Raw genomic sequence first — 27,171 nt, 5'->3', positions numbered from 1 at the left:
AGCTGTACTTCATTTCATAACTATTTTTGTTGTTGTTTGTTACTATCTAGATGTCCACACTGAAGCAGTACAAGCAGCTTTGGCTAAATACAAAGAGAGGAAAATGCCCATGCCTTCAAAAAGACGCTCTGTTCTTGTACACTCTTCAGTAGAAACATATACACCTCCAGGTATCTAATAAGTCAGCATACATAAACATTGTCAGGTAAACTTAACATTGCAAATGTAATAAGTGAATGCTGTGTTTTGTTCTACTGACTTTGAAGTCTCCCATTGTTGCAGTAAGCTTCTTGCATGCTATGTGAACGTTAGTCCTGATGCTAAAATTTAGGTTTGATTTGGTCACTGTCAGAATTTTTCTTCCACAAGATTTTCTGTCTCTTTTCTTAAAATTTTAGAAGAGCTTTAGGGTGAATAGTAGCCCTTAAGCACAAAAAAATTGTTTATCTTCATTTGTAAAGTCTCATTCTGAAAGATAACATCGTGGCAAAAATATGTCAGAGCTTTATAGATTCTTTATTAAATGTTGCGTGAGATGCCTTTCTTTAAAATGGCTGCTGGGAAATGCTTTAAAAAGTTAAATTATTGAAAAAGCTCCTTGTTTGTAAAATAGCCTCCTAGTTTGTTTAAATCACTTATGGTTCATGCGTGGAGCTCATCTCTTGTTGTGAATTTGAGACTGTTTAGCCCAGAGTATATTTAAAAAAAAAAAGCCACAAAAACCCCACCCTGTTACTTCTATTACTTTTAAAGAGAGGAAAGACAAAAATATTAGGTGCCTTTTGCCTTCTCCTCGCAGATCATCTTAAGGATAAGAAAAACCTCATTCTCCAGATAGCTTGGTAGGACAGCATGTAACTACTTTGGGGTCAGTGTCTTGTATGCAAATATAAGTGAATTTCTCACCGACTCTTACGTTTTGAACAACTGATTCTGTCACAGTCCTTTTGTGTGCTGCCCTAGATTAGAGCCACAGTGAGCTCTGATGCCTTCAGCTCAGTTCCATTTCTTAACACCAGCTGCGGAAGTACGGCCTGGGCTGTCGTGCCTCAGCTGTTTGCTGGGCCACACCTTTTTCTCTCAATCCCTCGGCCTTTGAAGAAAACTTTGCTATTTACATGTCCTTTGTGTAATGCATTTTTATGGATTCTTTGCCTACCTTTTTTAATAAAAATGTACTTTGAAGGGATATTTGTGGCAGTCTGAGTTCATGGTCTGTAGCTTCTGTTTCTCTTCCCCCTTACCCTTTTTGACTTTCAGATATAGAGAAGCTCATCACCTTTAAAAACTTTGCAAGTATTTTTGTTTGATGACACTGTTATGTTATAATCTATTAATTTCAGAAAAATATAACCAATGACAAGTTTACTTTGGGGCATGGACTGTGGTTGCTGGGATGTGGTTTCTGTCTGAAGTCTGTCTTGGACATCCGCAATGACTTTCACAAGTTAGATTTCAAGTTGGCCTGGATTGCCTCACTGTTAAAAGCCTCAAGTGAACCAGAGTTCAGCACCCAGCTACAGGTGAAGACTGCAGAGCTTCCTCATGGGGCAGCTCACATCCAAGTAGACAGCCTGAAGCTTCTATTCAGAGCCCTTGAAACATCCACCGTGCTTAGGGAATCCGGTGTCCAGGAAAGGTGATTTGAAGCATCAGCTGTGGTGTCTTGGAGTAATCATGGTCAATGCCTCTTTCAGCAACATCAGTCTTACAACTTCCTGTGACAGTGCAGCAGTTTGGGTCTGTCTGGGATGAAGCGTACTGTGAATAGGAGAGCGTACAGGAGTGTTGGCCTCAGGCTTGGTGGAAAACTACTTGCCATCATAAGTGCTCCAGTTTCTGAGGCAGAGGAGTTAAAAATGGTTAGATTCCACAGCCGCCTCCTTTCTTATAAAAGCCAAAACCAAAATGGAATTTCCCTCTATTTGAGAAAATGAAGTTGGTCATTGTTTTCTCTGGAAGCATTCCAGGACACCTCATTTGAAGTATCTGCTGATAGTTCCCCCTGCAAATAAAGGAATGTGTTTCACCCACTCAGTCCTGAGCTGATGTTTGATAGATGCATGAAAAGGAAATACTTGGTTACAAGAGGTGCTGGTTCTCCTTCCTAACACAAGTCTTGTGTCACAGGCTGTTGTCACCATTAGGAAGCCTGACAGTACACAGTTCCACCTTTTTCAGAAGGAGGGTTTGCCAGCCTGTAATGTCTGTTTCAGTGTGCGTACCGATTTGGAATGGGAAAGGTCCACATCTTTGTGAATTTTCTTCCCTGAAATACATTTTAAGTGGTTCCTAGAGGTGTTTGGAAACATCGTGATATCAGATCTGAACTACCTTTGATTGGCAGCACAAGTAGCTCGCTCCAGAATCGAAGCATATAGACACGCGTTGTTGTGAACATTGAGCTTTTATGTAGAGATACAGCTGCGGCTTTTATGATGGTGGAAACCTTTTGGAGAAAAATGGGAAGTGTGTTTCTCAAACACAGTTTATTTACTTAGGCAACCATCCAGTCCTCCTCCCTCATAGAGTTGACAAGGGAAAGCACCCGCAAAGAAGCTAGTTATTACTTCTACTAGATTTGGGATGCTCCTAGTTCTCTGGCTCTCTTCCAACAGCAATCTGTGTTCTGAACACTGCTTCTAGGAAGCAAAAAATCTGGTGTTTTGATAGAATTTAAAACAAGCGGCCAGTCGTCTTGTATCTACTCAAGAGGACTATCCTGAGGGAGGGGAAACTAGCCCTTTTCCCCCTTGTGACCCTGATTACCTCAGGCACATTGAGTTCTGTTTATGAAACGTGGCTACAGAATTCAGATTAGATAAGCTTCTCCAAAGTTCCCTGCTCGAGAATGCTCTTGACATCAGTATCAGAAAGAAACTGCAGGATATACATTCTCTTAAAGTATCAGCTGCCTGCTAAAGAAGGGAGGTATGTATGTTCTGACATGCCTGTCACTGCTATAGCTGGTGCCAAGTGCACCCAGCAGGGTCCTTATAAGGAAGTAGAAGGCCCCAACTTATATCTAGTGAAAGAAATGGTCAACTGGTATCTCTAGGAACAATCATGTTTTTCCTAGGTGAGAGTGACTGCTTATGAAATTTGGGACTTGCTGTGGTCTACAAACACAAGAGGGTACATTACCCAGCTGAGTTCCATGTCATTAAGGAGAGAGCTCCCAAACCATTTTAAGTCCTTTTTTGCAATGGTGCTGCATGAATTCATAAAATACTTAGTAATGTTTCTACACAGAATAAGAGCAAAATGTTTCCCCTTATTTGGAGGACTGGCCCATCAAGAAGGATGTCATTTTGGTAGGACAAGAATCAGTCTCTACCAGTGCTGGAGTCACTAGGATTTAGACCCAAAGTCTAAGCTTGTTCCTCAGACAATTGAAGGTTATACGACCCATGCTAGATGGGGCTCATGTACAAAGACTGTACTCTAGGACGAGACATGGAATTTAAGGTTTGCCAGTCAGAAGGTTTCAACACAGACCTGCTGAAAACATTGAGCAGCATGGCCACAGGGATGTTTGTGTTACTCCTAGCACTCCTGCATATGAGGCAACCACTATGGGCCCTGAAGTCTCAAGGTTTGCAAGCCACACATTTCCTGCATAGCATCTGAATGACTGACTACAGTACATGTTTGAGTGGCAGTTCAGGGACAACCTGTAACTGGGAAAGTCTCCCAAATTACTCCAGTCCAAGTAACTATGAATGCTTCCTGCCTGGGATGGGGAGCTCACATGGCATAGCTTCGCACTTTCTAGGGTATGTGATATCTCCAAGAACAAAATCTACATCAAACTCTGCAGGCAAGGGTGGTCTTAAATGCTGTCCAGAGCATGACATATGTGGCAACCCAAATGGTGTCTTTGATCCAAACAGGCAGTTATGCTACCACATTTATATAAACAAATATGGAAGAGTTGATTCACTTATTTCTTCTGTATGAACATTTCCCTTAAAGACATTACTAGTTGTCCCTTCCAAGTCAGGAAAGGATAACGTGATTACAAACAGGCTAAGTTGATCATTACTGTATCCTGGATCAGGGGCTGGTCAAGTAGAAAATAATTTTATCGCCCCTTCTATGAATGCAAAATTACTGGTGTTCTGTGTGCATCACCAAAAAGCTTCCTTTGGACAATGTCTTCCCAATCGGTTAGGAAGGGAAATTTCATGTCTGAATATCCTCTGGCAGTAAATACTTGACTAAGGTCAGAAAAAAGGTATTGATCCTCTGTTGGCCAAGGAAATAGCGTTTTTGACCTTGTAAAAATGCTGATAGCCAGTCCCATTGCACTGAGAAGCTTGCCACATCCAAGTATATGGAATCATGGCACTTTCCTGCATCTAAGCCTAGATACATTTCCCGATCCGCATGATTGTTAATGGGTTAAAGTTGAAGGATGTTGGTCTCTGAGGTTCACCTAACTGCCTGGAAATAGTCTAGCAGATGCGTGTTCAGTGCAAGTGGAAAATATTTGTGGCCTATCGAAAAAAGTCCCACGTGGACCATTTTTCATACTCCTCATGAACACCGCTGTTCATAAATCAGGATAACAGACTTCTTTCCAAATAGCACCTTTACCAGCTACTTTTGCTTTTTGCAATAATGTTCAAGGTACATCATTTTCAGTTTCCTGGTATCATGACCTGTGTGGGACTTAATGTGTGTAAACATTTTAATCTGTCTGTGTGGTTTTGACTACTACGTTGGAGAAGTTTTCTTAATACTTGGGAACTGAAGTTTCTCATACAAGCTGTCACTTCCTGGTTGCCGTAACTTCAGTTTACAGGGTGAGGAAGCTGCATATCTTAGTGACTTAAACTGAAGTTCAAGGATAAAATCCTTTCAGAGATTTTTAAATTCCCTTTTAATCAATTAGTCTCATCCTGTTAACATGTTCTTGTGTCCATCTGAATGTGTTTTTTTCCTGCATAAATGTTATTGAATTGTGACTTCAGATATCATGCTGACATACATTTGGTCCAAAGGATGTTGGCTCTTGCAGCTAACCTGTGATCAGATTTCATTAGGGAGATTTGTAGGGCAGACATAGCATTCTCTGCACAGCTCTTCAAGAACCAAGTATGGAAAGTTATCAGAGCATATGTATTTGGTGACAAGAAACCTACTCATCTGTCACTATGGTTCTCTGGAGATATATCTGAGATTGATCACCACCGAATGTCCTTCATACTTGAGGGGTTGGTAACCCTCTTTGGTTACTTTTTTTGCATATTCAGTTTTCACCTTTAGCCTCAGAGGAAGTGCAAGTTCAGGCATTAAGGGTTTATGCTTTGGCTTCATTAGAAAGGCAGCTGCAATGGCCCCTGCTAGAGACAGCAGCCAAGAACTTTTAAACTATGGGAGTTCCCCAGAAGTATTATCCACAGGGTACAAATCCAAGCCTGCTGATCTCTGACAGCTGTATCTCTTCAAAGAACTATTGTTACAGATAAATGTATTTTTACTCAAAATACGTCCTGTTTGGCATAAATCCATAATTTGAGGTGAAATGGTCAGATGATATTAGATCTGCAAGTTTAGCTTCACTCAGCCCAGTTGAAGCCACTGGATGATTCTCTCTTTACAAGGGTGATCTCCAATTCTCATATCTTTGCACTGTTTAAAACCAGTCATTCTCAAATTACTGAGTGTTAAATTCTTGATACTTCATACATTATTCCCTGGAGTTATCTGGCAATATTCATGTTTGTTGCTATATGTAATCTGGGATTCTTCATGCAATTCCATATCAAAACTGTTCATAGTACATTACATTTGAACCGTTAAGCATACAAAGGTTAATAAAATACCAAAGTTAAGATTGTATGTATTCCACGTTAACTCTGTCTCCTGCCCATGTAGCATCATTTGAGAAAGTCTGGAAGAAAAATATCCAGAGGAGGAGCTTCAACCTCCAAGATTTTGCTGGTTTATGCAAATTGTACAGAGCAGTGTAAATGCCATAATCTGAAGCTATTTGGCTCCTAGACCCCCATCTGAACACCACTTCTCCCCTGCACTGTTGCTGTTTCTCCGAAAGGACCCTTCTCTTGTGACTCTCAGGATCTCTGCTGCTGGGAAATGTCTGGCCTGGCAGAGATCCTAGGCTTCACCAAAGGACAATGGCTGTTCTTGTGTAGTTTAAGAACTCCCCAGCAAGACACCTTCCCCAGCTGCTGAGCTCTAAAATGTCTGTCAGGTTATGGCCAGGAGAAACCTGTCAGCCCAGTGGGGTTTGATGGAGACTGAGGGAATGTAAATAGTCCTGAGAGTCATTCAGAGTCCTCAACCCTTGTCTCAGCCCCTTCACTCCTTCCAAGGCTGGTTGGAACCTTTCCTCCACAATTTCACACCTTAAAAAACCTGGCAAGGGCACTTCTGTTCACCTTACAGTCTTTAGAAGCTTTTCCCTCAGACTCAGTTATCTCTTTCAGTGTGAATGTATTTAGATTATTGATTACTAACCAGTTTGCTGTGACACTCGTTAGTTGATAACATGTGCGCTGTGTCATTCCTTAGTTTTTCATTTAATGAGCATAGCAAAAATAAAATAAATGCTGTGAACACTGAGATTCAGATGTTCATACCTCTGTCCGGGCAAGAACCAGTTTTTCTCAGGAAAAGGCCATGCAACCCTCTTCAGCAATGGCTACTTCTATGCCCAATTTCAGCTTCAGACCTCAGCTATTTTGTCTGGAGAACTATTGTTTAAAAAAAAAAAAAAGAATTTTTCCATAATGCAACAAAATTAATTTCCCTCTGCTTTGTCACTCAAAACCAAGCAAACCTTACTTCCTTGAGCTGTTTGTCTTCTGCCCAAAGGTGGTGATTTCTAACATGGAATATTAGTCCAGAAGATGAAAGTTTCAGAAAGTTCTAAATAACTTTAAGCAGGCAGTTAAAATAGGAGTTATCAAACCTTAGCTGTAGCAATGCGTGGCTGGCTCCACTATAACAAAAGGCCTTAATAAGTTTCATCCATGTAGTGCACTCGATTAGATGTAATACACATACCTTTTTTGATTGGGTTCCTAATTTTTTATAGTTGTGATGAAACTAAACAAATGTAAAATAAATATTTCATTGAGCAGCACAGATTTACTAGCAGTAAATGAGCTGGCCTCTGGGTGTGCTTTTTGCTGTAATTGTTTTATGAATCTAGAAAAAGGAATCAAGCTATGCAGGGGTTCAAATGGAAAACAATGCTGAATTTTTAATTCTTAACTGTGGGGGTAGTTCTACTCAGACTACACAAAAATAGAGAGCACTAAGTGTGCGCGAAGGGTATATGTCCTTATTCCACATTGTTACGGTATATATTCAATAGTTTAGGCAGAAGTGGTTTATTTAGCAGATTATATTTTTGTCATTCCAAATAAAGCAGTTAAAATGCAATGTTTTGCTGTCAGACATTGTTTTCCATTGATCCTGCATAGAAGTTAAGCACCCTGTGAAAGGGTGGCAGTGGAACAGAATTTGTGCATGTGAATGTGCCATATGCTTAGTACATGTGTCTCATGTTTAGTGCATGAGAAACGACAAATGGAGAACATGGAAAGACTTCATGTTCCCCTTTATTGGGTCATTCCTACATTACATGCCTGTCATCATTATTTTAATCACAGACACATCGTCTGCCTCAGAAGATGAGGGCTCGTTACGTCGGCAAGGGCGGATCACCTCCACTCCGTTCCAGAGCCATTCCAGCGTAGAGCCCTGGCTTAACCGGGTTATCCAGGGTTCCTCCACCTCATCCTCTGCATCCTCCACCTCATCCCATCCCGGAGGGAAACCTGCTGCTGCTTCCAGTGCTGCCGCCGCTGCTGCCACTGTGCTTGCAGACCTTATGGCGCACGCTCAGCTAGGTCAGTAAAAGAGCCGCCTGTTTGTCGCTAAAAAGAGTAAAGAGCTGGTCAAGAAAACCTGAAAAATATAAGTGTGGTTAAACACGAAAGTCAGGTATTCTCATGAGTGCCATACTTTTCTAAGCAGTATTCCTAACTAAAGTATGATCCACAGGCCAGGTACGTGTCGTGTATTGTTTTCCACTATAAACAGAAATAGATACTTACAAATTGCAAACAAGCATTCCCTTGCTAAAACGTTAATGTCCTGGTAAATCGAATCAAAGGTACCTTTTCTAGTTCATAAGAAACACCATTTCAAAAGGAGGTATCAAATGTTCAGGACATGTCTTCTGACATCCACTTGTCTAGCCCAAGTAACTTCAGGATCTGGGATTCAAAGGTAATTTAGTTGGAAAACCTCCATGAACAAGAGGTCTGTTGGAATGCTATACAAGATTTACATTTATATTAGGTGCTGACCCACATGTTTTTAAACATTTGGATTAACAGCGTGTACATGATGCATCTGGGTATAGAGTTACTGTCTAGAGGAAAGTTATGCAACTTGTCCTGAATGACACTTAATATTGGAACGGACGTGAAAAGCACAGAAATATTTGTTGAACAAAATGTTTTTGTAACCCATGTTCAAGCAATAGTCCTGCCTCATTCTCTCTAACACTGCAGGGCTAGAACTCAGAGTTACCAGGGTGCTGGACGCATCCTAGAGAGTTCTTACAGAATAGTGGTCTTCTGCAGCTCAGTGGTACAGAGAAAAGCCCACTCCTTTTCTTTCTAGAATTAAAGTGTAAGGGATTATTTCATCTAGACTGGTGGAAGGTTGATGCTGTGTCTGTGCATGTGTGTGTGTTTAATAATGATCTAGTGGTTATATAATACTAAAAGATCCTTTGGGGAGTGGGGAACAGTACATTTTCGATACATTTACCAAATTGTTTGAAGAAGTTTAAAAATACAGCGTAAAATGAGGAGTTATTTTTAATTAACCTCTGCTCTATATCTTGAAGTTCTTACCTCATGCGTACACAGGTGACGCGGTCATTGAAGACAATGAGAGTTCTGTCTTAAGACTTTGGGACTTGGTCACTTTACTTATCTCACTTCTTTGTTTATATGGGTCTGTTGCCTGAATGTATTATATACAGACATTTGCTTTGCAAATATTTCAGAGGTCCTGCTGAAATATATTGAAGCACTTCAGTAGACTTACAAAACGAACATACAGACCTTTCTCCAACACTAATTGAAACACACTTAACTGAAAAGACTGTTAACTGAATATTTGATGAATATATTCATTAATTCCACCATTCCAGCTACCATCCTCAGACTTTGCACAATGATCTATGCTTTCTGCTGTCTGCTCGGTGTATCCTCTAGACTGAATCGCTTCAGTATCTGTGTGGAAAATTACAGCAATGTAGTAGTTCATTTACGACACTTCAAACCCAGCCAGCCTGCTAAATCTGGTTTCCTATGGTATGATTTCCACTGGTTCTGATACATCGGGGGGAGTGTTCCTGTCTTCTTTCCATCAGGAAGGAAGCAGCCATTCAGCCGGAAAGGATTCGTCCCCAGCTCCTCCCCATCCAAGCTCCTTGTGGGCCTGCTTTCCAGTTGCTTTCTGCCTCAGGCTGAGCTTGAAGCACCCGCTTTTGTTTTTCTACAGTCTGTCGTCAGAATTAAGAATGATAAAAGAAGCTGCCAGTCCATGAATCATAGAATCATAGAATATCAGGGTTGGAAGGGACCCCAGAAGGTCATCTAGTCCAACCCCCTGCTCAAAGCAGGACCAATTCCCAGTTAAATAATCCCAGCCAGGGCTTTGTCAAGCCTGACCTTAAAAACCTCTAAGGAAGGAGATTCTACCACCTCCCTAGGTAACGCATTCCAGTGTTTCACCACCCTCCTAGTGAAAAAGTTTTTCCTAATATCCAACCTAAACCTCCCCCACTGCAACTTGAGACCATTACTCCTTGTCCTGTCCTCTTCTACCGCTGAGAATAGTCTAGAACCATCCTTTCTATATCCTTCTGCCGGCTTGTTGGTTTCCAAAGCTGGATGTTCGTAACCAGAAGTGATATTGGGGTAAGTAAATTGAAATTGCTTTTTTTTTTTTTTTTTTTTAACTCCGTGTGCTTGCACCTGTTACTGCTACAGAGCCTCTTTTTCCCTGTCCCCACATGCCCTACTCTGTGTAGACAAGCCTTGCAATGCTGAGTTGAGAAGAGTTGGGTTGAAGAGTGAACCCAAGAAAGAAGTAGATCTGGATCCAGATTTTATGTGAGGACCCACTTGCCATTCCAACTGAATTCCTGTTTTGTTTTTTGTTTTTAACTATTTTATTTTTCTGGTTGTTCTGGTTCAATTTCAGTAGCTTTTTAGTTATTTAAGAGGCCTGTTCGACTGACTGGGTACCTGAAGACAAAACAATGAAAATCTAATACAAATCTATAGGTCTAAACTAGCTTCCCACTTTAGTTCCCAATTTTAGAGTCCTCATATACCCCAAGATTCTTTCCCTCAGATTATCTTGTTACTGGCTCCCAATTCCCTTTCCCAGCTCATGACCTGTATAAATAAAGGTGGTGGTATTCTTCTGACCTTTTATTGACAGCCACATAGCAGATGTGATTTTGAGTGATCATTTTGGGAGGAACATTCAGGGATCGTGAGCTGTGCAAGATATTGTCACTTGAGGCTGGACCCTGTAAATTTAGCAGAATATGAGTTTTGTGGATTAATGTTGCAGTCAGCAGCTCATATGTACATTTGACTTCAGTTTTCTCGTCTGTGCTGCATTCCCTTGTGTGCTACATTAAGTCAGTGTTTGTTTTCGTGCTTTATTAAAGCGAAGAATGTTTCCGTTTTTAATAAAGTAATCAAAACTGGGCTCAATAGAACATACCAATGACATTTTGGGTGTATGCCAAATACTCAATATTCTATCATAAAACCCTTTTAAATGGTTTGAAAAGTCAGATTTCATATTCAGTTACCACATGTTGTTGTCCCTTCCAATTTAGGCTGTTCTGAGAGAGTGACTAACTAAATATTACTTTTTGACATTTTGGGGTTTTGTCCCTGTGAAAGGAGTTTGTGATCTCAGTTCAGTACAATCATAGAATATCAGGGCTGGAAGGGACCTCAGGAGGTACCTAGTCCAACCCCCTGCTCAAAGCAGGACCAACCCCTGTAAGTACCTGGTAGACAACTTACATAATACAGTAGACGCTCATTAGTTGCAACATATTGGTGCTCTTTTGCTCTGTTGCTCCTAAGCAGCTGTTGCTATTATGAGGAGTGTTGACAATTCACAGCAGAGAAAGTGTTCCCAAGGGAAATGTTCCCGTAAGCGGCGATTGCTCTTACAAGCTGTTGCTGCGAACAAGCGTCTGCTTACAAGAAACTCACAAGTGCTCACAAGTGGCCCCCTTGGAGGTATTCTCAACATATATCAAGGATTTGAATAGGCATGAGAACAGAACTACCTTTGTCCCCTGGGTGATTCCTCCAGAACTGAATTGAGTCCTATTGGTGCGATGGTGTAGAAAAGTTTGCACTTCAGATGTTTATGCTTCATTTGCTCTGTGACTCCACTTTTCACTGCTGTTTGTTTACTTCCATTTGTGAGAACTAGATTACAATATGTTGTTAATTTTTAAACAGTGATGGTGGTCTCTGTCTTGGCCATTTTAGTGGGCACGTCTGATGGATGCAAACTGCCAAGTTATGATCAAAGCCCAGTGTGTTCTGTGATCCTGAGTGTGCCCCAGAATTGTGCTGTGGAGTCTAAACTTTAATGGAAGAAAAGGGTATCTGGCTCTTGTGGCGTGAAGATCAGTGAACCGAATGCAGTATTGTTATCCTGAGTCTTCAGGCAAACGGAAATAATAGCTCTACAAAATTTAAGCTATCCCATTCGTTTCAATGGATCGTTTCCTCTGGAACCTAATGATTAATGTAATTGTCGATATTAACTGTTTTGTTGCTGGTCACTTTTGCAGAAATAGCTCACTAACTTGCTTATCCCCCAGTGCCTCCCACATCTCCCCAGCTCCCAAAAGTCCCAACTGTCCTCTATCCAGCCGCCTAAAGCTCCAGTTTCCATCCTTGACAACTTCTCTGATGCAGCCATGCCTTGCCAGTGCAGAATTCTGTGATGTGTTGAAATCCTCCTTTGGATTTCAGTCTCCTTGAGCTGCACTAGGTCACTACACAGCTCTCATTGACATAGATCACCTCCTTCAGTACTAGGGCAGGGTATTCCTGCCTCGCAAAGGTAGTTCAATCTCTCTGCTCTGTTCACGCAGCTCCTCCTTAGGACTCTGGATATCTAGGGTCTCCAGTTCAAGCTCTGATGCCTGCCTGATTGCTTCTTCAAGATGGTGGGTTTTTCAGTTGTAGCTGCGTTCTGAACTCTTTCCCTAATATGGGTCACATATTGATCCTGGGTGGTTGGACCCTCTTGAGGGAAAACTGTAACTGACGGTCATTGCCACAGGCCTAGGTGGACTCTACCTAGGTTGAAGAAGATGGTGTGATCTCAGTCATCACATGCTGGTTGTTGGAGGGCAGTTTTCAGGCGATTACTGTTGCTTCACTTCTCAACTTAGTCCTCCATACACATGAGGAGTCTCTCCACGTAGGAACCCATCTCTAAACTTCAGCTTTGCAGATGCATCCCAGCCATTAACCTTAGAAGCTGTTTCAGTGGCTTCAGCCCGGGGCACTGCTGCTTCCTCCACGTAAAATTAAAATATAAAATGTGTGTAAATGGTGACAAGACGGAAATGTGTCTTCCGTCATCTCATGCCAGCCGCATCTTAAACTGAATTTATCCCACCAGATTGCAACTCGCTCTTGTCTCTCACAGACTCGAGCCTGCTTCTCTGTGAGCATTGGTACCCAGAAATATTAAGGGTACGTCTTCACTACCTGCCAGATCGGCAGGTAGTGATCAATCTATCGGGGATCGATTGATCACATCTCGTCTAGATGCAATAAATCGATCCCCAAATTGACGCCGGTACTCCACCTCGGCAAGAGGAGTAAGCGGAATCGACGGGGGAGCCACCGCGGTCTACTCACTGCTGTGAGGACACCCAGGTAAGTCGAACTAAGATGCTTGGACGTCAGCTACGCAAATAGCGTCGCTGAGAAGTTGCGTATCTTAGTTCGAAACCGCCCCCTCCCTCCCCACCCCACCCCCCAGTGTAGCCCAGACCTAAGTGTTTGTAGCTGTGACAACCATGCTGTAATCTCTGGAGCCGAGTGCTGAAGACTGTCCATCTATTAGAGCCACATGGGCCTCTTAACATTCAGAGTGTCCGGTGAAGAATGAAACTCTCACAGTAAACAAGGAATTTCACTCAGTCTAACAGAGAGAGTGTAAAAGACAGGCAGTAACCCTTACGAGTAAATAATGAGGGCATAACACAATGAACAAGGCACGGTTACCCCTTTCTGATCCAGCCTGGAGCTAACCACAGAGGGGCCACACACTCCTGCAAAGGAACCACACACCTGGTTATGAAAGTCCATCCTTAAATGAGGACCTCAACATCTTTTGGGCTTAACTGTGCTGCATTTGTCTCCTGTTTGGTCCTCAGCGTTCTGGGTCTTCCCACAAATGTCTTTCTCTTGGAGATCTAAAATCAGCACTTGCTGCAATCCATGGGCTGAGGCTCCCATCAGAGACCTTTTCTTACTGACTCCCTACTCTTCCTGCTGGGAGGCTCCCTGAAGTGCCTAATTCAGTCTCTTCCTTTCCTAGTTTGGATTCTGGGAGCATCCCCCTTCTGCCAGCTGGACTAGAGGCTGCCTGCCTTTCACTCCTTCCTTCTATTCACCCACAATAGGTCCCCTCTAGTTTCACTCCAAAGTGATCAGATTGGCTTCGGGAAAGGGACTTGGCTGCCCACCAAAACTTGCTCTGACCAATCCCAAAGATGTCTGTTGCAATATTTTAGCCGTTTTCTTTCTTACTATCTGGCTTGGGATGGGGGTTCTGCAGAGAAAAAGCTGGAAAAGTATAAGTGGACAGTGAGAGGCAACTTTGTATCTTAATAACTAAGATGTCTGATGTGCCTTCTGTGTCTGTTTCTTATATCCTCACAGATAACCACTCCGCTCCTCCTGACGTAACAACGGGTCTTGTGGAACACTTGCATCATGAGCGACCACAAGTAGCGTCAGTACGAGGAATTCCTAGGGGCTACAACAGCAGCATACTAGAAACTGCAGATGGTGAATATGTCAAAATGATTCCACTCTCCAACACCTGGCCATTTTTCTGCATCACTGAATAGACAGAGTCTATATAACATTTGCCATGGTACCTGACTTGCCTATGCAGTGTACCATAGGCTATTTGTTCAGTACCAGCAATGGTTATAGCTTTCCAGTTAGACTCTCATCAGTAATATTTGGATAATCTCTTTTCTAGAAGTATGTTGTCATTCAGATTCAGACTTGAGTAGTTCAGTGTGTATATGGCAGGGACTGAAGCTTAGGGATCAGAGAGAGGATTGCAACTGTTCTTATAGAGTAAAAGATTCAAACATGAAGTGAAGTTGACTGGAATGATGTTTTGTAAATCATGCCTTTTGACACACTGTTCTACCCCGTCTTGTATTTTGGAAGATCTGCCTCTGGAAGCTCAGTCCCCTTTCTTTTCCCATTCATGAGCTTCAACAGCACTGTGACAGAGAAAGTCAGTAACTTGGTTCAAAGCTGCTGTGTGCCTTGTGGCCAGGAAGTGGTTCAGAGATGCATATTCCCTCTCCATATGGTTTTTCTTGACACCTGATCCTTTGCTTTCTCAGTACAAGGTGTATTAGTCGTCAAGTTATATGTTGTGTTTTTTTCAGGGCAGATAGTGGCAAGCATGGCACATTGTTTACTGAACCACTTTAATCCTTTAGCGTACTGTTTCATTTCTTTGCCACCATCCTTCCAGCAGAGGGTTTTGAAGAAGTTAATGCTATGTACTAATCAGTCAGAGGGTGGCTACTCTTAGCGATGTGCATCATTCGTTCTCCCTTAGTGGCCAAGTATGCTGCCACTGAAGTGCTCTAAGTCACTGTAATAGCCTAGTGAATGAGAGCTTGGAAATCTATCCCAGGTTTCCCATTTTGCAGTGGGGAATGTTACCACTGGGCAACCAGACTGGCCTATGTCCATCTTTATAGTAAACCTATATGTTTTGTGTGTTTAAAAAAAAAAAATCATATAGCATTTTTAGTTTCAAAAACATAATTGTATATTGAATCTCAAACTTGGAAATCCCCAAACTGAGATAAGCAAAAGCTAAAAATAAGTCAGCTCTCTTCTGTCCAGTTGTGTATTGTAGTAGTGTTTTTCTGGCTCTGTGAAACCCTCTAAACCTCACTCAATTTAAAAAAAAATACTATCTCCTTTACAGTATCTTATTTTTTTTACACATTTTGACGTTGAATAAATATTGATGTAGCAAAAACCCTTCATCCTATATAAAACAAACTGAGCATCCCGTTGGTTAATCCTACACCATTACTCAGGTTTATTATCTAACTTTGTAAAGTCAGCATTGTTTGCAGCTAGATTAGATGGTGAGAAGGCACATAGAGTGGGCAAACAGCTAGTAAATAGCATTGCTTTAAAGCAACCTTAATATTTGTTTAAAGCTATTGATGGGGTTGTTTTCCAGACAACTGCCTTTTTCACCCACTTTTTCACTTTCACAGTGTAAATGTGCTCCTCAGTATATGGGCCGATGTTATCAGAAAGATGACAGATTTTGTTTAGGGAGGACAGTATATGTAAGTCTCTGTTCTGCTCATTCTTTATATGAATTTGACAGGTGTTCCAGTGAATAGCAGAGTTTCCTCAAAAATCCAACAACTTCTAAACACCTTGAAAAGACCAAAGCGCCCACCACTGAAAGAGTTCTTTGTTGATGATTTTGAAGAACTACTCGAAGGTAACAGCTGTGTAAGAGCTGTTAACTAATATCTCCACAGTTTTCTGATTGTCCCCACAAGCTATGTGAGAGGAGGGATTTCTGCTTCTTTAAATAGTACTATAAAACATTTTTCCCCTATACTCTTGGCTTACATCGTGGCAGAGTTGGTGTTCTTTGGCAGCATATTGTTTCTTTTTTGTCTTTTCCAAGTACAAAACAAGTTACGGTATGTCCAGTATTTCAGATTGTCAGACCTTGTGCCAACACTAGTGTAGAATATCACAGCTCTTTTAATTATTTTAACTTTTGCTATTAATACTGCTAGATGTCACTAAATAAACATTGTTTTCTTTTTTGCAGATTTCATATTTAATATTGCATGTTTAATATTCTTATGTTAATAGCAGTCCCACCAGTTGCAACCACTATAATTATATTTGCAAAATAGTTTTTTCTAACTTTTTTTGCACGTGTTCAAAAATTTATGAAACATTCATCTTTGAGGCTGACCTTTTCAAAAGATGATTTTATTTAAATCTTCAATAAGAGCAAAATTATAGTAATATAATATGATGAGTAAATAATATAATAATATTAATAATGAGTAATATACTATGAGTAGTATAGTATGATGATGGGAGGTTTTTTTACCTTAAAATATTAGGAATGTCAAATGTTCTCTAATCCTAAGCCTAATCGTGATCTCTTTTTGTATTGTAGTTCATATCTAAGGGCTGGTCTACACGAGTGCTTAAGTCAGTGTAACTTGCATCGCTCAGGGGTGTGAAAATGACACCCCCCTGTGTGACATAAGTTACGTCGACTTAAAGCACTGTCCATACCACGCTATGAAAGGCGAGAGACGCTCTCCCAGTGACATAGCTTCCACCTTTCACAGAGGTGGACTAATTATGCCGACGGCACAGCGCTCTCCCGTTGGCATAGTGCGTGTTCCCCAGATGCGCTACAGCAGCACAGTTGCATCGGTGCAGCTGTGCCGATGTAGCATGGTAGTGTAGACTTGTCCTAACACACACAAGCAATGTACTGGTTTGGCTTTTGATACGCTGATACGTGCTCTGTCTAAATATATTCTACAATCCTACCTGTCCCCCGGTCCTCTCAAACCTTTAGCATCAATCATGTGGGAACTTAGTGCCCAAAAATGAACATCCCTCTAATCCAGTGTTCTCAGCTTTGGTCCACCGCTTGTTCAGGGAAAGCCCCTGGCCGGCCAGGCCGGTTTGTTTACCTGCCGTTTCCGCAGGTTCGGCCGATCGCGTCTCCCACTGGCCACGGTTCGCTGCTCCAGGCCAATGAGGGCTGCAGAAAGCAGCACGGGCCGAGGGATGTGCTGGGCGCCCTTCCCGCAGCCCCCACTGGCCTGGAGCTGCGAACCGCAGCCAGTGGGAGCCACGATCGGCCAAACCTGTGGACGCACCAGATAAACAAATCGGCCTGATGCGCCAGGGGCTTTCGCTGAACAAGCAGTAAACCAGAGTTGAGAACCACTGCTCTAATAATTGGGAATGCTACCTTTCTACTAACCTGTCCCCAGTTGCTGCCTATCTTGCCTCTATGCAAACAAGCAGAAGACATGTTAGCAGAAGTGTCTTTTTCCCACAGCAGAGCTGTAGAGTGGTCTTGGGATTCAAATTCACTAGTCATCTGTCCAAGTCTTTTGTGAAATAGAAGATTTGGAATTTAAAAAATGCCAGCCAAGGTAAACACTTTCTGACAAGGAGGAAGCCCACAGATCCTTAAACAGCATCATCTTAAAAATGAAATAAGCCACTACAGCTGTGAGGAACGGAGAGGTGGAACTGGTTAATGGACTCCAGAGATGTTAAGTATGACACATGCATTTCAAGCATAAAATTTTGTAATTTTAATGTTCTTCTTCGTTTAGTACAACAGCCTGACCCAAATCAGCCAAAGCCAGAGGGAGGTCAGATGACTGTACTTAAAGGCGAACCCTTAGGTGTGGTTACCAACTGGCCCCCATCACTCCTGGCTGCTCTGCAGCGCTGGGGGACCACCCAGCCAAAAACCCCATGTCTAACTGCATTGGATACAACCGGGAAAGCCATCTATACTCTTACCTATGGCAAGTATTGACTTTGGTACCTTTAATAAAAATGGGGAAAAAATTGAAAGAGGAAGAGCTGGTTATTTGGGAATGAGCCATTTGCTTCACTCGGTATAAAAGAGACTTGCTGAATACAGTACATTTTTCTGTCACTTTTGAGACTCCTATGTAGGTGTGGATTGTGGTATCCTGGACCACTGAATATTGACTTTATCTTAGAGAAGATGAAAAATGTAGTTTGGAGGGGGAATGTACAATAGGGATCTGCACTGATTCTCCAAGAAATGGCTTTTTCATCAGCAATAAGCATAGTAATTCATTGGACTTGCTCACTAGAAGACAGGTTTCAGAGTAACAGCCGTGTTAGTCTGTATTCGCAAAAAGAAAGGGAGTACTTGTGGCACCTTAGAGGCTAACCAATTTATTTGAGCATAAGCTTTTGTGAGCTACAGCTCACTTCATTGGATGCATACCGTGGAAAGTGTAGAAGATCTTTTTATACACACAAAGCATGAAAAAATACCTCCCCCCACCCCACTCTCCTGCTGGTAATAGCTTATCTAGAGTGGGGTAGGGGGAGGTATTTTTTCATGCTTTGTGTGTATAAAAAGATCTTCTACACTTTCCACAGTATGCATCCAATGAAGTGAGCTGTAGCTCACGAAAGCTTATGCTCAAATAAATTGGTTAGTCTTTAAGGTGCCACAAGTACTCCTTTTCTTCTCACTAGAAGAGGAGACTAAAGGCAACCCTCCTTTGTGAGGTTTTCTTGTATGTAGAGCAGAAAGGGACAGATGACTAGAACAAAGTGCACTCATCAAATTTGAAAAGTAGATACTTCTGGAGCTTGTTCACATGATTACTTAGAACAGAAGTTCTAGAATTCAGAATATGCTAATGGAAGCATAATCGTCAGATAGGAAACTTTGCTCCATCAGTGAACAGGACGTATTCCAGCAGTCAGGTGCTTTTTAGGAGATAATTTGGTTACTCCTCAGTGGCAGCTCAGCAGCATGTTACTTGCAATTATCTTTGCCTTTATGCATTATATTAAAATTTCCTATGAAACATCCAAGGAACTTGACTAGGCAATTATGCAACATTATTTGATAGGTAATTGAATAAATTAATATGAGTAGATGGAGTGGTGGGGCTTTAGCAAGATGGCCAATTGGTCTGAACTGTATTCAGATGCTTTCTTTTGATAGCCATAAATAAAAAATCAGAACTGATATAAATAATGTCTGATAATTAACTATCTTAGAAATTAGTTCTAGTTTAAGCAGAGTAGTTGAAGTCATAGTAATAAATTAGGAGTCCTTTTTAAAAATAGGCAATCCTAAAAAGGTAACCAGTTGTATTTTGAGTTTGTCTAACTGAGATTATTTTTCAGCTCTTTTTCTTGATGATCTTGTTTTTTAGCTAAGTATGAAGTATGATATCATGGCATTCAGGACAGCCAGTTTCTTTATGTACTTTTGTATGTTTAATGTTGAAATAATAGTGGAGCAAAGACCTAGTACCATTCTTAATTAGAGAGTGGGCTAAATGAAAGTGTTGTTCGTAAGATAATTTATCATTTGATGTATGTTTCTGTTATATACTAGTATAAAAGTATTGTAGTCCTGAATATGCTTTTATTAATAATGCAAATCTATCTATATCTGTCAAAATATTCAGTGAAATGTCATTTTAAAAACAGACTTTTAATTCTGGTAGCTGAATTCAAATACTGTGTATGATGTGATTGTTCTAATTACTCTAAAATCAGGAATATTTAATTATTCCTTTTTAGAGTACCAGTCGTACATTTTAAAAACTTTCCTAATGTTCCTTTTGCACATAAGCCATTGCAACATTTGCCCCTACGAATTTGTGGTAGTAAATGTGGGAGAAGGTGACCAACAAAGCTTCTTTAAATGCGGATTATCAGCTGGAAATGAGAAGAGCCAGCACCTTGCCACCAGCCACCTCTTTGCAAATGACCAGCAATTGTTCCAGAGAACACAGCTCGGGAGCCACTGTAATAGAGTACTTTAAAAAGATGCATTTTAACTGACCTAATGCTGACTTTATTTTACCTGGTTTTAAGCTTGAAGAGAGTAAAAGCAGAACTTGGTAAAACCAATAAACTATGTAGAGAAGACCGTGATAACTTAAAGAAAAATTTAGCCTAAATGAAACAGGTGCACAACTGGCTGGAAAACAATATCCAGAGAGTAGTTATCAATGATTCACAATGAAGCTGGAAGGGTATATTGAGTGGGGTCTTCATAAATGATTTGGATAATGGCAGAGAGAGTTATAACTTATAAAGTTTGCAGACGATACCAAGCTGGGAGGTTTGTAAGTGCTTTGGAGGACAGGATTAGAATTCAAAATGATCTTGACAGACTGGAAAGGTGGTCTGAATTAAATAGGATGAAATTCAGTGAGGACAAATGCAAAGTACCCCACTTAGGCAGAAATAATCAACTGCACAAATACAAAATGAGAAATGACTGCCTAGGATGGAGTATTTCAGAAAAGGATCTGGGCTTATAGTGGATCACAGACTAAATATGGGTAAACAATGTAACACCATAGCAAAAAAAGCAAACGTCCTTTTGAGCTGTATTAGCAGGAGTCTTGTAAGCAAGACACGAGAAGTGATTCTCCCGCTCTGCTCTGCGCTGATGAAGCCTCAGCTGGCGTATTATGTCCAGTTCTGGGCACCGTACTTCAGGAAGGATGTGGACAAATTGGAGAAAGTCCAGAGGAGAACAACAAAAATGATTAAAGGTCTAGAAAACATGACCTATGAGGGAAGATTGAAAAAAACTGGGTTTGTTTAGTCTGGAGAAGAGAAGACTGAGGGGGGACACAAGTCTTCAAGTACGTAAAAGGCTGTTACAAAGAGGAGGGTGAGACGTTGTTCTCCTTAACCCAGGAGGACAGGACAAGAAGCAATGGGCTTAAATTGCAGCAAGGAAGATTTAGTTAGACATTAGAAAAAACTTTCTAACTGTCAGGGTAGGTCAGCACTGGAACAGTTTACCTGGGGAAGTTGTGGAATCGCTGTTGGTGGTGGTTTTGAAGAGCAGGTTAGACAAACACCTGTCAGGGATGGTTAGATAATACTTAGTCCTACCTCAGTACAGAAGACTGGACTAGATGACCTCTCAAGGTCTCTTCCAGTCCTATGTTTCTATGATTCATTTAATAGGTTACCATCAAAGGGTCATTTTGAGAAATTGCCCTTTGTATGCATCGTCAGCGGAGAGGAAAGTTGACAAGATGCTGCCAGATATTTTAATACTCCAGGCAAAAGTTCTTGGGCTAATTTAGTTGTTAAATCACAATTTGCTGAAAGGCAGTTCTCTTAAGTAGAAGTGATGGAAGCCATAGACCCAGTGAATTAGTTACTCAGTAGTTTTTCATACATAATGGTGTTCGCACAATAAGACAGGCAGTAACTCTATTGTGGATAATTTAAGAGCTTTGAGACACCTTAAAAGCACCTAATTTTCAGAAGGTGCTTGGCATTTGCTTTCTAAAAATCAGGCCCCTTCATGGTGTTCCCAGTTGGGGACCCAAGATCACTAGTCAGTGTTTAAAGTGTAGCCTGTTGCTTTTTTATTCTTATATCTGTGCTCTAATTCTAGGCAAACTCTGGAGCCGGAGCTTGAAGTTAGCATATACACTTCTTAACAAACTAACCAGTAAGAATGAACCACTGCTCAAACCTGGACACAGGGTAGGTAACTACTGGCGTTGCGTTGGAGTAAGACTGGAATAATGTTTAAAACTAGATTTGAAAGGAGCTGTGCGTTTTGGAACTAAAGTTCTATTGGGAATTTTGCCTGTATTATTTTATTTATATGATGTCCAAAAGTTTGCTGGGTGCTGTACTATCAAGTAATAAGACAGGTCCCTGTAACAAAGAGCTTGCAATCTAAACAGATAGCACGGAGCTGGTGTTACCACATGGTAGGGTGGCATGGCTGGAGGTGGGCAGGTGGGGTGGTCACACAAGGCTTAGAAGTTGAAGGACCTTGCTAGTCCCGCTCTTTCCCTCTGCCCTCCCACCTACAGCTTGCTACCCACTGGTCTGTGCTTCCCATAGATGATGGAGCTGTTGCTTCCATTTGAGCGGCTGGGGAACCACACAGGGAGCTTAGTGCTCCAGGTCAGCTCCCCTTTGTGTCATGGACAACGGGGATGGGGAGCTGCTTGGTCAGGCCAACTCTCCACATTCCCACCGTGCTGGTATTTCTCACTGGCTTTGCCTCCTGTCTGAGCCTCATGGAACAAAAGCAGGTCTTCTGGAGAATCCTGAATGAGAGTGAGAGGAGGTTTGTTTGCCATTCTGTTCCTTGCCCCAGAATTCTTGGACACCACATACACACAGCTGTACACTGAACAACACTATTGAAATGGTGTTTATTGCAACAGGGTTTTTGAGTCCTACCTTTGGAATCCTTGTGGTAGGTATGATGTTAAATGAAGTGATTAGATCGTATTAAAATGCTTATTTCAGAATTTATGCTTCGTTTGTACTGAGCCCTTTGGACCTAAAAGTGGCAGTGCTTCAGCAAAAAAACTTCAAAAACAGACTCCAACGAGATACTGCTGAACTGGAATTAATTTGCAAACTGGACACCATTAAATTAGGCTTGAATAAAGACTGGGAGTGGATGGGTCATTACACAAAGTAAAACTATTTCCCCATGTTTAACCCCCCCCCCCCCCCCGATCCTCACACGTTCTTGTCAACTGCTGGAAATGGCCCACCTTAATTATCACTACAAAAGGTTCCCTCCCCCCCCCCCCCCCACCCCGCTCTCCTGCTGGTAATAGCTCACCTTACCTGATTACTCTTGTTACAGTGTGTATGGTAATATCCATTGTTTCATGGTCTCTGTGTATATAAAATCTCCCCACTGTATTTTCCACTACATGCATCCGATGAAGTGAGCTGTAGCTCACAAAAGCTTATGCTCAAATAAATTTGTTAGTCTCTAAGGTGCCACATGTCCTCCTGTTCTTTTTGAGGTAGCTTGGTAATTCAGACATGGAGCTGGTGTGGTGATTTCTATTAGACAGCTCTTCGGAAGGACTAATCAGGGACAGTATGTGCTGATGTTCAGGCCCGTAACGTACAATTATTCTCAGTTGCTCAAGCCTTTTAACAGTAGACTTTATACTTGACCCTATTGTACCTGGAGTGTGAATTCTTAGCGCAGACAAAATGTCAAGTCCTGAAGCTACTGGCCTTGATACTAGCAATGGAAAATCAATGTACCTGATGAGGTCATTTTCATTATTCCAAACATCACTATCACGTTTAATTGGCTAATAAATGTAAGGTAGTGCATTTTTTTCCCTAAAATAAGCAGCTTTCTTCATTCCTTTTTTGTATATTTTTTTTCCTTCAGCAAGCATAGAATTCATAATGAATCACAGTAAGCAAAAGGCCAATGTCAGTACAGTCTCTTGCATGTGCTGTGTACAAATTGCTGTATCATTGGTAAGACAGTAAAGACTGAACAAAATTATGGATGAGTTGGACAGTCAGAAATGGCTTTGTCTCAAAAAAGCTTTGTCACGTCAGTGTAATTATTGCTAAATGCAATATTATATTTAGCATTTCTGGAAAAAAATCTGATTGAAGGGACCTTCTTTATAAGGGGTTTGTGGAAATGAACTACATAAAAGTGAACTGCTCTGTGGAATCCTTTGGTTCAAGAAGATTGTATTGATTATATAATGTATTCACAAGCAGGGAGATCAGTTTGCTTCATCCAGTGAATATGAAGCTTGTATACCTTCCTAAACAATGATGAATGTGCATGTGTGTGCTATGGTGATTACCATTGTTTAAATGTCTCCAGTTCTTGTTATGATCCTGAACAATATGTGGGAAATGTGTTTTCAAAAAGACTCTCTAAAAGACTTTTACCGGCTTTGCTCAATCTTGTTATAGGTGGCTCTCGTATTTCCTAACAGTGATCCTGTGATGTTTATGGTGGCATTTTATGGGTGCCTCCTAGCAGACCTGGTTCCTGTGCCAATAGAAGTACCACTAACAAGAAAGGTAACTGAGTGTGTCAGCCACATTAGGTAGTGAAAATAATCAGTTTTACAAGAGAATATGGCGGTTCCACAGTGTTGCTTTGAGGTACAATGTGCCACAACTAGGCAGAATAATAAGTGAGTTTTTTTGTGGTTAAGGGGATGTGGATGGATAGTTTTTTATGGCTTCAAGAGTAGAGGGATGTTATAAATCCAAACAGCAGTAGAACTGAAGTGTCTGTCTGCAGAGGAAAGCAGCACAGTGCATGAGCTGAACTGATGGTTGTACTTCTCTCTAAATGTTAGATTTTAATGAATGCTAGTATGTTTGTGGAGCGGAATTTAATACCTAAACTGGGAAAACCTGTGATATAAATAATTGAACTGCCCCTTTAGTATATATATGCTTGTAGAGATGTTCATGAATTTTTCAAGTTCTTTTAATGTTGAATGTTATGATGGCAGTGTTAGTCAACACTGTTAACTAAATCTCTAAATATATGTATTTAAACCTAACTAGCTTCAAGACTGAGCTTGATAAGTTGTTGGGCGGGAAGGTCTGATGGGACGGCCTGCAATGCCATGTGGCCAATCTGTGACTGCTGGCAGCAAATGTCTCCAGCGGCCAGTGATGGGACATTGGATGGGGAGGGTTCTGAGTTACGACAGAATTCTCTCCCAGGAGTCTGGCCCACATGCTCAGGGTCTACCTGATGGCCACAGTTGGGGTCAGGAAGGAATTTTCCCCTGGGTCAGATTGGCAGAGACCCTGGGGGGGGGGGGTTCACCGTCCTCTGCAGCATGGGGTCATTTGCAGGTTTATACTAGTGTAAATGATGGATTCTCTGAAACTTGAAGTCTTTAAACCATGATTTGAGGACTTTAGTAACTCAGCCAGAGGTTCGGGGTCTGTTACAGGAGTGGGTAGGTGAGGCTCTGTCACCTGCAATGTGCAGGTCAGACTAGATGGTCACGATGATCCACTCTGGCCTTAAAGTCTATGAGTTTTTAAAAAATTAAGTTATTTTTAAAATTTTTACCTGTTGTGGAAGATTTTACTATTTTGATTAAATGCTTTATCATACAGTAGAAACTCTTGGATTTTCAATTTAGTTCCCATTCCTGCTAATAATTCCCTCAATTAAAATAAATCTAGGTCTAAACTATCTGTGTTGACACCTTATTCCTTTTTTTAATTTTTTTAACTTTCAGTATAAAAGTTTGCAGCACGTTTCTGTCGTATTAACATTTTTTGTATTCGATCAACTTTAACGTTTTAGATTTTTGGTCTGTGACTCAGTTTTACCCTGAGGGTTTAATGAAGCAGATTTCCTAACCTGAGCTGTAAGGTAGACGGGGTCAGTTAATATCAAAAATATTACTTGCATAGATGAATGTCAGCTCAGGACTATGAAAAATAGACCCTTTCCTATTAATGTTGACATGATCCTGGAAAAATTTGTATGTCATGTTTAACACTGTAGCGTAGCATTGGCCTAGTTCTGTAAATGTATTTAGTCTTCTTCATAGCTCCATGATACTGCCTGTCTATCCATTCCATAAGTATGCATTTCTGTGCTTCGCTTGTCCTACAGAAATGCCCCCTCCTTTGTGACTAGAGGTTGTTTTGAGCCATTGTTGAATGTCATCAGCAATATGTTAAAAGCTCTGTACTTTGTAACTATAACATGTTAAAATGTTACTTGTCATAACTCTAAGTACTGTGGATGAAAACAGGCTGTTTGGAGAAAGGCATTTCTAGCGTTTATAGAGGCTACGTTTTCAGCTTGGTAGCAATATAGAACAGCAGTTGATACATATAGGCAGACTAAGGTGGGTCTTCGAGTGATTGCTCATGTGTATTCCACAATAGGTGTGCGTGCTCGCCACGTACACTGGTGCCGGAAGTTTTTCCCTTAGCAGTACCCGTAGGGGGAGCACCCCAGCGACCCCTGGAGTGGCGCCTCCATGGCACGGTATAAGGGGAGCTGCGTGCTTCCCCCACCCTCAGTTCCTTCTTACCACCAGTGAAGGTGCATCGGAGCTGTGCTGCTCCAGCTCTGCTGTAGCTCGTCCCCAGAACTTTTCGTTCGTTCAGTGCTAGTACCTATCGTTAGTTCGCTGTTACAGTTAGTTCATTTAGTTAGAGTACCCGGGCCAGGGCATGCCCCGCGACCCAGCTTTTAAGGCGTGCAACACTTGTAGGAGATCTAAGTGGTCCACACGCAGACTGTCTACGCTGTTTGGGTGAGACCCATATCAGTGATCGTTACAAAATTTGCAAGTTGTTTAAACCTCGGACTAAGAGAGTGGGCCATTCTCATGGAGTCGGCGCTGACCCCAGATCCGGTGCGCCGCTCTGAGTCGGCACCAGGCACCACAGCATCGGTGCACAGAGACCTCCCGGTGCCTTTGACTAGTCGGCACCGCTCCCCATCTGTGGGGCATAAGAAGGCTAAGAAAGTACCACCTTCACAGCAGCACCGAGGTAAACCAAGGGCAGAGACTAGACCGATGTCGGGCAGTCCTCGATCCCCTCTAGGCCTCCAACTCACGTTGAGTGGAGTAGCCCACCACGTAGGACCAGGCCTGCCCGGATGTCCGGATGCCGTCCATGCCGGAGGCCCTGCAGGTGGCCAGAGATGTTATGACCATGCCGTAACCAGGAGCGCCGCCGGTATCGGCCCCCACTCCAGAGGCAAGCCACTGCTGGGTTCTCCACAGTTGCCCCTGGCTCAGTATTGGTCTCGGTCGCAGGAACGTTCCTGACGCCGTTCTCCACCCAGCGACCATTCAGGACTCAGTCCACGTGGCTTGTCCTCGACTCCCACCAGACTGTCTGGTTGGGTACTGTCCGACCGGGACTCCCAGAACCGCTCCATGCCACGGAGCAATTACCAATGGGACCGAAGCAGACGTCACCAGAGGTCCTCGTCTCGCAGGGGTTACCGCAGCCAGTCGCAGCATGGACGTCGTCGCCATTCCCGCTCGGAATCCCGCTCCCGGTTCCCGCCGAGGCACTGTCTCTGCAGCCCAGGGCGTAGATCACCAGCACCATGCCGCCATGGGTCCACCCGTCGGAGCAGCAGCTACTGGCGGTACTGGTCCTCCCGGTCCCATGGCAGCAGCAGGTCGTTCATCAGCCTGGTCTCCGCTCGTAGTCAGCCTTCCATGGGCCAGGCTGAACAGCCGGG

The 27,171-nt window shown here is 42.1% G+C and overlaps 1 protein-coding gene across 2 annotated transcripts in view; it reads left to right on the top strand.

Moving 5' to 3' along the window:
• DIP2A (disco interacting protein 2 homolog A) overlaps nucleotides 1–27,171 on the top strand; it is a 246,059-nt gene that overhangs the window by 142,661 nt on the left and 76,227 nt on the right. For both annotated transcript variants that reach the window (XM_084644034.1, XM_084644035.1), the window contains exons 4-10: nucleotides 51–170; nucleotides 7,647–7,886; nucleotides 14,010–14,138; nucleotides 15,733–15,852; nucleotides 17,744–17,941; nucleotides 21,568–21,659; nucleotides 23,889–23,999. In XM_084644034.1, the coding sequence (XP_084500160.1) occupies nucleotides 51–170; nucleotides 7,647–7,886; nucleotides 14,010–14,138; nucleotides 15,733–15,852; nucleotides 17,744–17,941; nucleotides 21,568–21,659; nucleotides 23,889–23,999 (1,010 nt within the window). The remainder of the gene's footprint in view (nucleotides 1–50; nucleotides 171–7,646; nucleotides 7,887–14,009; nucleotides 14,139–15,732; nucleotides 15,853–17,743; nucleotides 17,942–21,567; nucleotides 21,660–23,888; nucleotides 24,000–27,171) is intronic.

The sequence above is a fragment of the Lepidochelys olivacea genome (assembly GCF_965140295.1).
Source record: "Lepidochelys olivacea isolate rLepOli2 genome assembly, chromosome: 11".
Taxonomy (NCBI): domain Eukaryota; kingdom Metazoa; phylum Chordata; order Testudines; family Cheloniidae; genus Lepidochelys; species Lepidochelys olivacea.
Note: the sequence above shows the minus strand (reverse complement) of the source record. Positions and strands in the feature narration are given on the sequence as shown.